Source organism: Neophocaena asiaeorientalis, unplaced genomic scaffold (genome assembly GCF_003031525.2).
Source record: "Neophocaena asiaeorientalis asiaeorientalis breed wild unplaced genomic scaffold, Neophocaena_asiaeorientalis_V1.1 scaffold32, whole genome shotgun sequence".
Taxonomy (NCBI): Eukaryota; Metazoa; Chordata; class Mammalia; order Artiodactyla; family Phocoenidae; genus Neophocaena; species Neophocaena asiaeorientalis.
The window spans coordinates 2,036,549-2,049,220 of NW_020185327.1; the positions used below are offsets into that span (position 1 = coordinate 2,036,549).

At 50.2% G+C, this 12,672-nt stretch overlaps 1 protein-coding gene across 1 annotated transcript in view; it reads left to right on the plus strand.

Moving 5' to 3' along the window:
• The first annotated feature begins 12,264 nt into the window (after positions 1 to 12,264).
• The window catches only part of C1QL2 (complement C1q like 2), a 1,510-nt gene continuing 1,102 nt past the window's right edge, over positions 12,265 to 12,672 (plus strand). The window contains 1 exon segment of the mRNA XM_024734503.1: positions 12,265 to 12,672. Within this exon segment, the coding sequence (XP_024590271.1) occupies positions 12,265 to 12,672 (408 nt within the window).

Sequence of the window (12,672 nt, forward strand, 5' to 3'; positions counted from 1 at the left end):
ACATTTAACCCTCTAAGCATCATATGTCATAAGTACTATTATTATCCTTATTTTATAGATGAGGCAACTGAGGCACAGAAGAGTTAAGTGCTCAAGGTCACACGGGATGCTGCAGGCCAGGATCAGAAACTCCTGACTCTAGAGCACAAGTTCCTAACCTTTTTGTACCAGCAACCCCTTTTCCAGCCTAGTGAGGCTGTGGATTTCTCCTGGGAGATATTCTTTTGTATGCATAAAATAAAATGCACAAGGTTACAAAGGAAGTCATTAAAAATAATTATCAAAATAATTTACAGCACAAGTTTATGATGTGGTAATACATGTGCTTTCCTATGAATGCATTCCGTTAACTAGACTAGTGAGGGTCTACGTGTCATGTGACTGCATCATAATATCCGTGATCGCTGTGCTATGCCATGAGAATACATGTGACGCTTCTTGGTGACAAGTATGGCTAACACTACTTGTGGCTCCTTGTTTGCTTTCCTAATGGAAGGAAATGCTAAATTTCAATTAAGGTGATACTTAAGCTGTGTTTTTTCCCCATGCAAGTTCACAGATTCCCCAGAATGCTCCGTGATTGGAGGGTAGACTTCACCACCACACTGGGTGCCTGCTCGGCAGAGATGGTAGTGGAACAGGTTCATGGACACGAGTGAAGCCCTGTTACATGGCAGGCACACAGCAGACATGCCTTCCCTCTCTCCACGCCAAGAGTCAGATGGGCAAGAGGAACCAGGGTCCCAGGGGAGGACGCAGTCAGCGGGAATGGCTTCTGTGCCAAGCTCAGCCCGTACAACCCCTGAGGGCTGGCGTGCCCTCGCACTGGCACTGGTGGCCCGCAGGCCCAGGCCCACTCCCATTCTCCACACATCCGTGGTGCCATGGGGACGCCCAGCCCTGAAGCTCCCTCACCATTCCTCTTGGAGACAGAGGCCATGGCCACCTGTACTTCCCGCAGACCCTTCTCATGTTCATGTCAACATGGGCCGCACTCAGCCAGCTGACTCACCCTCCGGCGTGTAGAGTAGCTTTGCCAATCTGTGGCGGAGGAAGCCCAGGCAGAGCTTTTCCGGGTGGAGAGCCAGGAAGGGAGTAAGGGCGAGAGGTAGGCTACCCACCTCCCTCGCATCTCCAGAGAGGGGAGCCTGATGCACAGTGGCTGGAGAGGCCCTCCCCCCACATGTCTACCTCCCCGCTTTGACCACCAGGCCAGCCCTGATGAAACTAACCTCCCATCATGACAGCTGGTTTCAGCTGAGCCTTATTCTCAACTCTACCCCTTTCCCTCTTCAAGTCACTTCTCTCACTGTGAGAAGGCAGTAGAGAGGGACCTAAAATGCTCTAGTGTTCATCAAGTGTTGGGGACTTTGAATACACGATCTCATTTGTTCTCTCCAGAACCCTGTGAAGTGCTGCTGAGACACCAGTTTGATGGCCGAGGACGCCCAGGCTCAGAGGGGGTGTTGCCCAGCAGTAAGAGGCCGGGATCTGAACCCAGCTCTGGCACCAAGATTCACTGTCTCTCCACTTCACAGGCTGCTTTCCCCTGATCAACCTTTACCGATTCCTGGTACCCAGCTCCCAGGCTGCACAGGCATATTCTATTGTTCAGAAAGCCTCTACCGTAGAAATTCAGACTAAAGTGTTAGAGACTCAAGAGGTTGCCCTCCCGTAGGGTATCTGCATTTTAAGAGGGCTTCAAGCAGGTGGCTGTGCTCAGTTCTCAGAGAATGCTCTTTTGTGTAGCACAGGGGCTGACTAGGATTCGGGGGTTAAGGGGATAAAGAAGGGTGTGTAAGGCCTGGGTTGGAGTGGGATGGAGCTCAGAGCTTAGAGATATGTGTGTGCATGTGGGCAGAGTTGACATTTACCTCTAATCCTTAAACCCCAAGGGGTAAGGAGTATTGCTAACTTTTTAAAATGAGGAACAGGTTTAGGGAAGAGAAGTGACTCGCTCAAGATCACACAGTTGATAAGTGGACGAGGCATGAGCCATTCATGCTTTTCATGTTACTGTGCTAGTAAGCGGTAGAGGACTTCATGTGTCACCCTTTGCAGGCAACACGCAAGCACTGACAATGAATTAATTATGCCTATGATGAACACCAAGTGTGTCCCAGGCATTGTGCTATGCAGTGGAGCCCTAAAGATAAATGGAATGTAGTTCTTGCCCTTGAAGAGCTCATAGTTCATTGCGGGAGAAAGACACAAAAAGTAATCATTGCAATTTACTGTGACAAATTCTCTGACCAAAGGCAACTCCAAGCCAAAATGTTGCTTTAAGATTTTAGAGAGTGACTAGCTTTCTTACTAGATTCACAGAAGGCTTCTCCTAGAAGGAGACTCTTGATTTAGGTTTTGAAGGCTAAAAGGAATTCATCGTAAGTTTGAAGAAGTGAGGACATTCCAGGTGGAGAAAATGGAACAGCTTGTGCAAAAGGCTGTGTGCCACTTCTGTGGGAACCTTCCATAGACAATGCCTTTACCTAGCATTTCCCAGATTGGGTTTCACAAATATCAGTGCCCCTGGTAATAATAATGGTAGGCAATGGTTTTCTAGGGCTCACTACATGCCAGGCACTCTTCTAAGAGCTCTCCATGTATTAACTCATTTAACTTTCACAACAACACTGAGGTAAGTGTTATTATCTCCATTTCACAGACGAGGAGACAGTGACCCAGAGAGATTAAGGAACTTGCTCAAGGTAACACAGTCAATGGCAGAGCCAAGATTGGAACTCAAGCAAGAATGTTCTAGAATCTATGCTCCAGTGAGTACATAAAATCTGGTCAAGGGAAAATAGCAATAATGAATATTGGCCTAGTGAAAGTTCTAGAAAGTGCATCAGCTAAGCAGACATACACATGCAAATTTTTCCTCTCAGAGCTTTCCAAATCAATTTTATACAGGAATACATTTTTTTTGTTTTCTTTCAAGAATGAGTTCATGGAAAACCCTTTGAGAATTGTTGCCTTATCCCTAAGAGTGACTCCAATAGAGGCTGAACCCTTTGGCAGGGGGCTGGGGGCTGGTGGATTTTTCTGGTTCCTGACGGTCCCCCATCAGGCCTGCCCAGTGACCATCGTCTCACAGCGCTGCAGCTCTCCCTGAATGAATCTTCCAAGACCGTGTGTTTCTTCCACATACTTTACAATGCAAGAAAAAAAAACCTGTTAGGGTCTGGAGGAAGCCCTTTTGGTATTGTCACAGCTGCATTTTTAATCTTCTGCTTGATTTCTCTCCCTCCTGGCTGAGAGGAAAAGTGACTGTTGGAGAGGGTTAGTGGTTGCCTCATTTACTGCCATGTTTCACGGTGTGTGTGTGTGTGTGTGTGTGTGTGTGTGTGTGTGTCAGCGTGGTCACACAGAGTGAATAGCCAAGAGGAAGGAAAGTAGGGAACCAGAGAGGAAAAAACAGTTCCTCTCAGCTACCCAACCTCTTTCCCAGACAGAGGGGAAGTCTCCTGTGCAGAGGTGAGGCTTGGAGAGAGAGGGCAAGTGTGGAGGTTCTAATATTTCCACACAGAGCTATGGCTTCCCGTCCAAGTCTGGGAACATGAGTCAATTCTTGGATTTCTGAAACCTGATCCCTTCCTGACAAGGGAAGTCTGGCAGCTCCAGCCATTAGCACCACGGACAGCGGCAGGCCTGCCACCTGCACCCTGGGGAAGGGCTGGACTTCCCTTGCTCCAGAAGCAGATAGGCATGGGCGGGACTGAATTTTAATAGGATCACAGGGTATTTTTTGCACTGTGAGATGGGGTCTTAGCTGGACTTGCTGTCATCCACACACCCCGCTCCCACCCTCACGTCAAATCAATGAACAAACACAGGGTCCTAGAGAAAAGAAATGCTTGCCAGGGACCCAGAAGATGGTGATAAGGGAAGTCACTGGAAGGTGGTACTGGAAGATACACCCACATCCTCCAGGAGTTCACAGAGATGGCTGAGGTCCCAGGAACACTGTGGCAGTGTACTGTTTGATGCCCTGCCTTGTCTGTGTTTTCAGGGCCAGGAAGTATCTTCAGTGCTGAGCTTGGGGTAGCTGCCCCGTTGATGTTGGTGCAGAGGGAGGAGGGCCCTGCTCCATGGCCAAGCTCTACATCTGCATAAACAAAGAGCTGAGTCTCCCTCTAGGGGAAACCCTTATAGTCTCAGATGAACTCCTGAATCAAAAGCCTGCTTCCGTTGGCAATCCATAGGCATGTTTTCAGGACATGGAAACTTGCTTTATTAACAGCACGAGGTACACACAAGCTTGCAAAAAATCCCCACAGACAAGACAAAACACTTCTCTGGTGGCCTCTGGGGCTGTTGGTGGCTTGCTGTGCTGCCCAGAGAAAAACACACGCAACGTTAGATTTCCTGTCTCATTCCGCTCCGTCCCACAAATGCATGTTGAGTGGTCAGTCCCAGGGCCAGCCGTGTGGGGATGGGGAGACTAAATGGAGGGGTCTTTGCCTGAAGAACATACAGGCTCCCAGAGAGGAAAAGTCACTCAGAGAAGCAGGATACTGCAAAGGCCATCTGAGATTGTCACATGTGTTACCCCAGCCCCAGGCATAGACGGCTTGAGTGAGGCAAGGTCCATATTAGTGGATGTTATCAGGACGGCAAGAGAGGAGGTTGGGAAAGTGATCTGTATAAGTGTACTCAGTCAGCAAGGGCGGGATGTTTCTGCTTTCCGCTGTATCCCCCATATCTTGCACATAGTAAGCGCTCAACAAATACTTCCTGCATGGATGAATAATTGGAGTGCCTGCTAGAGGACTGAGAGAAGAAGAGTGGGCAGTGTGGCTTGAATGGCTGGTACATTGTTGCTTAGTGGGGGGAGTCCCAGCTGAAATCACTTCCCCTGGGGTTTTGGAGAGAGCTGTCTTTGGCAGCTGGGCGTGTTGCAGGGGACTTGGGCCCTGGAGAAGGCAGGCGAGGGATAGCTACAGACTCACAGCTCTGTGAAGACACAGCCAAGGCCAGCTCCTCAAAGCAGGGATAATCTGGGCTCCAGCCGCAGTCTCTGAGCGATCCAGGCGAGGACTTTCAGAGGCTGGCTGACCCTCTTGACTCAAGTGTGTTGCTGCTGCTTCTAGGCTAATGGGCCCGGCGGGCACTTCCTCATTGGCCCCTGGGTAGGGTTGTCGGAATATCTTCAGAGGCTGAGGCTGGAATGCTTCTCCTCCTCCCCGTTCAGCATCTCAGGAGCTAGAAATGCAGACAGAGCCCTCAGGTCACAGTGGCCCAGCCTCTCAGATCAGCGGGAGCCTGTGTGCTCAGGCCCATGCACCCTCTGGCCTGCGACTGTGGGCATGTGTTCCTGCCTGAAAGGACTGGGAGAGGCTGTGGTACCCATACCTGAAAGAACACCTAGGCCAGGGCCCAGCAGAGAGTAGAAAATGTTATTTCCCTTATCTTTCTTTCAAAGACATCACTCAATAAACACAGTGAAAGACTTGTGAGGGACTGGGGACTCGATATAGAAAGAGAGGCACAGGGCAATGCCTACAGTCATATCCCCAGAAAGTCCATAAAGAAAATGGAGCTAGAGGGCAGAGTAATCAATGTTTGTGGGGAGTGGGGGCTTGCTGGGAAGGGTAGCATGTGCAGCTTACTGTCTACATCAGCCCTGCACAGTCCCCTCTGCTCTGTATAGACCAGCCTCTTCACTGTTCCCCAAACACCCCTTAGAAGGCTCGACCTCCATTATCCACCCAGATCGCTGATCAGTTCAAATCTCACCTGTCCTTTAAGGTTATTCTCTGTCTCTTCTTCCTGGGACAGACTTCCTCAAGGGTCGTGGCCACAGTGCCTTGATCTTAGAAGCCTTTTCCTGTCTATACCCTTGTCTACACCACCTAAATGATGTCTTACATGGCTGCTTGGGAGCTTTCTTTTTGTTAGTCCCTCCAACTAGTCTGTAAGCTCTGTAGCAAGGACCTCATCTTGAATCCTCCCTTTCATGCTTCCACCTACTCCACCCCACTCCAGCACAGCACAGCATTCTGCATATAGTAGGTGCTCAATAAAATTCTTACTGAGAGAATGAATGAGCAAATAAATGAATGAATAAGGAAAGAAGAAAGGAAGAAATGGAGAGAGGGAGGGAGGTAAGGAGAGAGGAAGGAAGGAAGGAAGGAAGGAAGGGAGGGGTGGAGGAAGGGAGAAAAACCACTCTGGTTTTTGCAGAGGCTAACGGGAACTTGTGTGGCTGACAAAGTTGGTTCTCCTTCTTTACCCTCCTTTCTTACTCTTCCATCGTAAAGAGTATCTTTTAAAAATTTTTACTCCTTTTGCAAATCATGACATGAACTAACATAAGTGACATTTTCAAGCAATATAAAATAATCAAAAGTTATGAACGTTTACTGAACACTTACTGTGTCCTCATGATAGTTCCTGCCCTTGAGAGGCTTACAGTTTAGTTGGGAGGTAAAAGTAACACACGTGAATTCTTTAGCCGGAGTGACCTATGGTTGGTGCTCCAGATCTGGAGATACATGTCTTGGATTCCAACATGACCTGGAGCAATTGTTGGGAAAATTACATCCCCTAAGGATACTTGTCAATATATAGATTCACCCTCCCCCCATTTCCTCAGCTGTAAAACAGGGGCACATATCTCACAGAACATTGCAAGAATTAATATACCTAAAATTCTTGACAGAGAGCCTGGCCATAGTGTTCAATCAATATCACCTATTATTATTATTGTTAAAGATATAAAATTTTTATTGAACTCCTCTAATGAGTCAGTTACTAAGAACTTCGGGCATTGGATTATCATAGCTTTCTCTAGATTGTTGGTTTCCCCCTTCATACTGTACCATTTTCATTAGCACATAAACATGCTCAAGTGTCTCCCATCTTTGACCTTAAGATCTTGTGTGATGTGGCCCCCGCCTACCTCTCTGAATTCATATCATAATGCCCTTCCCATTGGCCAATGTATTCAAGATGATGTTTCTAAAGAGCTTACAGTCCAGTAGGCTCACAAGTCTAATTCAGAGAAAGCATGCCAACACACAGCCATGCCAGATAGCAGCTCTTTTGATGCAAACTCAAATGACACAAGTAGAAAGAGGTAGATGGGGTTAAGGAAGTCTTGCAGGCCAGCAAGAATGGAAGGGACCACACCTGTATTGTTCTCCACTGCATGCTTAGCACACAGCACCTTGCCTGGCATACAATAGGGGTCAATAAATACTTGTGAGACTAATGAATGACACAACGCATGAATTAATAAATGGTGTGATTTCTGCCCTACTGGAGCTCACACCCTGGTTGGGGAGGCTAACAAGTAAACACATGTTTGATTGCATGATTCCTGATGGCAGGAGTATATACATTCAAGGTAATTTAAGGGTACATGGGCAAGAATTGTCAATTCTGCTTGGGGAGAGGTTAGGGGAGATTTCAGACAAGGGACTTAGCTGGGACTTGAGTCCAGGGATGAGTCCAGAGGGATGAGGGGGGACAGGCATCCCAGGTTGATGACACTGTAGTGCAGATGAATGAAGAGTGGGACTCATTGCCGGTGGGAGTCACTAAAGTAGCAGATAAGACAGTGCGTGACCAAGTGTCAAACTCTGTGTCACAGACCACAAGGGCTTTGTGACGTGAGAAGGTGGAGGTGACTGGCTGGCTCATAGTAAACTGTCAATGCATGTTGGTGGAAGGAACGCAGACTGGATCACTAAAGGTAATTTGGGGACAGATTTGAGTCATTGCTGGACCTTGAAATGTAAGACTACAGTCTAAATGGAAGGCAATATGCTAATAAAGGTCATAATTAATATTAATGAGAAGACAGTCACCGATGATGACGTGCATCACCCGGGAGAGCAGAAGCCACGCAGATGAGGAGGTATGTCTGGCTCTGCCACGTGGAAGGGAGGGAGGGAGGGCAGGGGAAGGACTTCGTCATGACTCATGTGACTGGCGGAGAGGAAGCTGCTAGCTCTCCACCTGCTCGAGCTGCTGCTGTCCCTGCCCTTGGGAATGAGGGCTGGCCTTGGGAAGGAGCCCTCCTCCCTGCAAGTCCATAGTTCCTCCCAGGAATGCTGATCCCCTGGAAAGGTTGCTTTGCCTGAGGTCTGTGAAAGTAAAAGCCTGAGTAGCAAACTTTGCCCCTCCTTACTTTTCCCCTGCCCAGATCCTGCAGGGGCAACAGCATTGAAATTGGGGGATGGTGGTCCGCAGGGCTGAGGCATTCAAAGTGAATGCATGCCTGGAAAATATTTGTCCAGGTGGAGCTGGTGACTGAAAACACTGGGCAGTCTTGTTAGAGGGCAGGAAGCCAGAGCAGGGCAGTCTGAGAGGACTGTGGGATGGGTGGTGCAGTCCCCCTTCTCAAAATGCTTCTGAGAAGGATAGGATGTGTGGATGATCTTTGGGTCTCTCTGTTTTTTAAATAAATCCACTTTCCCCACCCCACATGTGCTTACTGCCCACATGTCTCACTTTAGTGGTGGTCTTAGGCATGATGGTGGAGGTCCAAAATACCAGTACTTAATAATAACAGTGAACCTATACAGAGCCAGCTATTGTTCTAAGGCCTATGTATTAATTAACTCATTTAATCTCTCAGTAACTTGGAAGTGACATTTGTCATTCCCATTCTACACACATGGAGACTGAGGCCCAGGGAGGTGAGCAATTTGCCTAAGGTCACACAGATGTGAAGTTGCAGAGCCAGGACTGGAACCAGGCAGTGTGGCTCCTGGAATCACTGTGGCTCCTAGTTCTAGAGGCAGCCCTAGGGAAAGGAAGGGAAGGCTCCCAGGATCCAGCAAACAAGTGAAGAAGCTAGTGGCCAGTGCTATGTTCACTGCCAGGTTCTCAGAGCCCCTGGTCTGGGTGGCAGGAGGAGTCCAGCTCTGTTATATGGTGGAGGACGCTGGTCAAGCACCTCACACTTTCAAAGCCTTTGTCTTCTCATCTGAACAATGGGAGAATGATTGCTAATCCGTAGGACTGTTGGGAGGAGTATGCGAAGCAGCAACTACAAAGTACCTGATGCATCACAGTAGGTGTCCAATAAATGAGTCCCTTCTCCCCCTTATCTCCTGGGTCAAGTTTGCTTCAAGCTAGGTGAGTCACCTTTTCCAGGAATCTGTACTGAGGGCCTACCAGGTGCCAGATATTCTGCTATGCCCTGGGAGAGACACCAACAAAGGAAGAGGCTGGACCAATGTGTAGTGGGGAGGGGAAACAGGATGAATTTTTAAGTAACCCATGAGAACACAATACCTGATAAATGAAATGTTCTCCTCAAAGCAATAGCCTCAGGAAGGAGCACAGTTGTTCCAGAGACACTGATGCTCTGTCAGACACTGACGTCAGCCACTGACTCTCCTCCCAGGCCCGGTCTGGTGCGTTCCCCCGTCAGGGAGAGCTGGGAGAAGAGCTTGCCTTTTAGGAAAATGGAGTCTTGGAGAAGGGAACGACCCACCCAGAGTCACAGACAGGGTGAGAGCAGAACCAGAAGACAGGGTTTTTTTTTTTTTTTTTCTTTTTTGCTGGATCATATGGCAATTTAATTTTTTTAACATGTTTATTTGAGTATAATTGCTTTACAATGGTGCGTTAGTTTCTGCTGTATAACAAGGTGAATCAGCTATACATATACATCTATCCCCTTATCTCCTCCCTCTTGCGTCTCCCTCCCTCCCTCCCTATCACTCCCCTCTAGGTGGTCACAAAGCACCGAGCTGATCACTCTGTGCTATGCGGCTGCTTCCCACTAGCTATCTATTTTACATTTGGTAGTGTATATATGTCCATGCCACTCTCTCACTTTGTCCCAGCTTACCCTTCCCCCTCCCCGGGTCCTCAAGTGCATTCTCTAGTAGGTCTGTGTCTTTATTCCTGTCCTACCCCTAGGTTCTTCAGAACCTTTTTTTTTTTTAGATTCCATATATATGTGTTAGCATACGGTATTTGTTTTTCTTTTTCTGACTTACTTCACTCCGTATGACAGACTCTAGGTCCATCCACCTCACTACAAATGACTCAATTTCGTTTCTTTTTATGGCTGAGTAATATTCTGTTGTATATATGTGCCTCATCTTCTTTATCCATTCATCTGTCAGTGGACACTTAGGTTGTTTCAGTGTCCTGGCTATTGTAAATGGAGCTGCAATGAACATTTCGGTACATGACTCTTTTTGAATTACGGTTTTCTCAGGGTATATGCCCAGTAGTGGGATTGCTGGGTCGTATGGTAGTTCTATTTGTAGTTTTTTAAGGAACCTCCATACTGTTCTCCATAGTGGCTGTATCAATTTACATTCCCACCAACAGTGCAAGAGGGTTCCCTTTTCTCCACACCCTCTCCAGAATTTATTGTTCGTAGATTTTTTGATGATGGCCATTCTGACTGGTGTGAGGTGATATCTCATTGTAGTTTTGATTTGCATTTCTCTAGTGATTAGTGATGTTGAGCATCCTTTCATGTATTTGTTGGCATCTGTATATCTTCTTTGGAGAAATGTCTATTTAGGTCTTCTGCCCATTTTGGGATTGGGTTGTTTGTTTTTTTGATATTGAGCTGCTTGGAAATTTTGGAGATTAATCCTTTGTCAGTTTATTCATTTGCAAATATTTTCTCCCATCCTGAGGGTTGTCTTTTCATCTTGTTTATGGTTTCCTTTGCTGTGCAAAAGCTTTTCAGTTTCATGAGATCCCATCTGTGTATTTTAATTTTTTAACTTCCATTTCTGTAGGAGGTGGGTCAAAAAGGATCTTGCTGTGATGTATGTCATAGAGTGTTCTGCCTATGTTTTCCTCTAAGAGTTTTATAGTGTCTGGCCTTACATTTAGGGAAGACAGCGCTTTTGGTGTCCTAGGTCTTACCAATACACGGAAGCACCTCCCATCCTTGCTTTATTTTCACAAGTTGCATTAGAGATGGATAATTCTTCTCTAAATCAGGTGCCACAGCTTTGGCTCAGAATGGCTTTGGACTCTTTTTTAAATCACTAAACCCACCTCAGCAGGAGGGAGCTGGGGATGTCCAAAGGCAGCTGTCTGTGGATCTGCTGGTAGTGGCTGGCTGGGAGTGGGAGCTGAGTGCACCAAGGTTACCGCCAAGTGCTGGGTGTCAGAGATCTGGATTTAAATGAACTTTGCAAGGGCCAGACCTTCCTTGGGTAGAAGAAAGGGGCTAAGGCTAGTAGACTCTTGTTTTCAGGGCTTTGGACTTTTCAAAGAGTCATTCAAAGAGTTGGTGGGCTGCTCTTCTGAAGCCTATTTGATAGCTTGGAGTCCTCAGGCTAGGTGTGTGAAAGACCTTCCAGAAGCGAGATTTATTCCATTCTGAAGAGGTAACTCAGAAGGGCTTTCAGAAAGTTCTCTCCTGGGGCTTATGGGACTGAGGGGGTTTAAGTCTACTCCTGCTTGCAGGCATGGGGTGGATTAGGTGACCCCCGAAGGACCTTGCTGGCGTCGGGATTCCGGGGGCCTTCGTGGCCACGTAGAGGTGCCTGTGGGCGCCGGTGAGTGTGCCGTGGGTGAAGGCGCGTGAGTGTGGCCGCCAGTGGGTGTGCCCGAGGAGCTGGGCCCAGGCTGCGCCCACTTGTGGCTCCCAGGCGCCGCCAGGAGGAACCGCACCCTCGCCGTCTCTGCCGAGGGAGTCGCCGGAGAGGAGGAGGACCGAAGGCTGATGACACGAGGGCGCCGTCTCCCAAGTGATGGCAGCGCGCGCTGCTTCCTCGCCGCCTCTGCAGCTCAGCCCCGGACTCCTTACGTCAGGGTAGCTGGGTCCCCCCTCCGCGCGAGAGCCAGCGAGCAGCTGGAGAGCAGAGCAGAGCAGAGCGCGCCGCGGAGCCCCGGCGCCCTCCCTGCGCACGGATCCCCGCCTAGGCCAGGCGAGCCGGGCAGGAGGCAGCGCGGCCGAGCCCTCGCGGGACGCCGCCTTCGCACCCGGCTCTCCCCGGCCGCAGCGGCCGGGACCCGTGGGGCGCCGGGCTCGTCCTGGGAGCCCCCGGCCATGCTCTCCGGGCTCCGCGGTTCTCCTGAGCAGCCACCCGCGCCTGGGCCAGGGCGCCTCTTGCTGAAGTAGTTGGGCGCCCGGAGCAGGGGGTCGCCACGTCGGGGGCGCGGCCGGGACCCACGGAGTCCGCCCCCGAGCGCGGGGCGCGGGGCCGCCTGAGCCGCCCGACCATTCCCTCCCCGGGCGGCAAGGAAGAGCTGGTGGCGGTCGCCTCCCGGCTGTGGCAGCGGCGGCGGCGCGCCTGCCTGGCGGCCGTCGGCGTGCTCCTGGCCATGGCTCTGGGGCTGCTTATCGCCGTGCCGTTGCTGCTGCAGGCGGCGCCCCCCGCGGCGGCGCACTACGAGATGATGGGCACCTGCCGCATGATCTGCGACCCGTACAGCGCGGCACCCGGCGGGGGCCCCGCGGGCGCCAAGGCTCCACCGCCCGGACCCAGCACTACCGCCCTGGAAGTCATGCAGGACCTGAGCGTCAACCCTCCGCCCCCTTTCATCCAGGGACCCAAGGGCGACCCGGGGCGACCCGGCAAGCCGGGGCCGCGGGGACCCCCGGGAGAGCCGGGCCCACCTGGACCCAGGGGTCCCCCGGGGGAGAAGGGCGACTCGGGGCGGCCCGGGCTGCCTGGGCTGCAGCTGACGGCGGGCCCGGCAGGCGGTGTCGGGTTGGTGGGTGGCGGAACC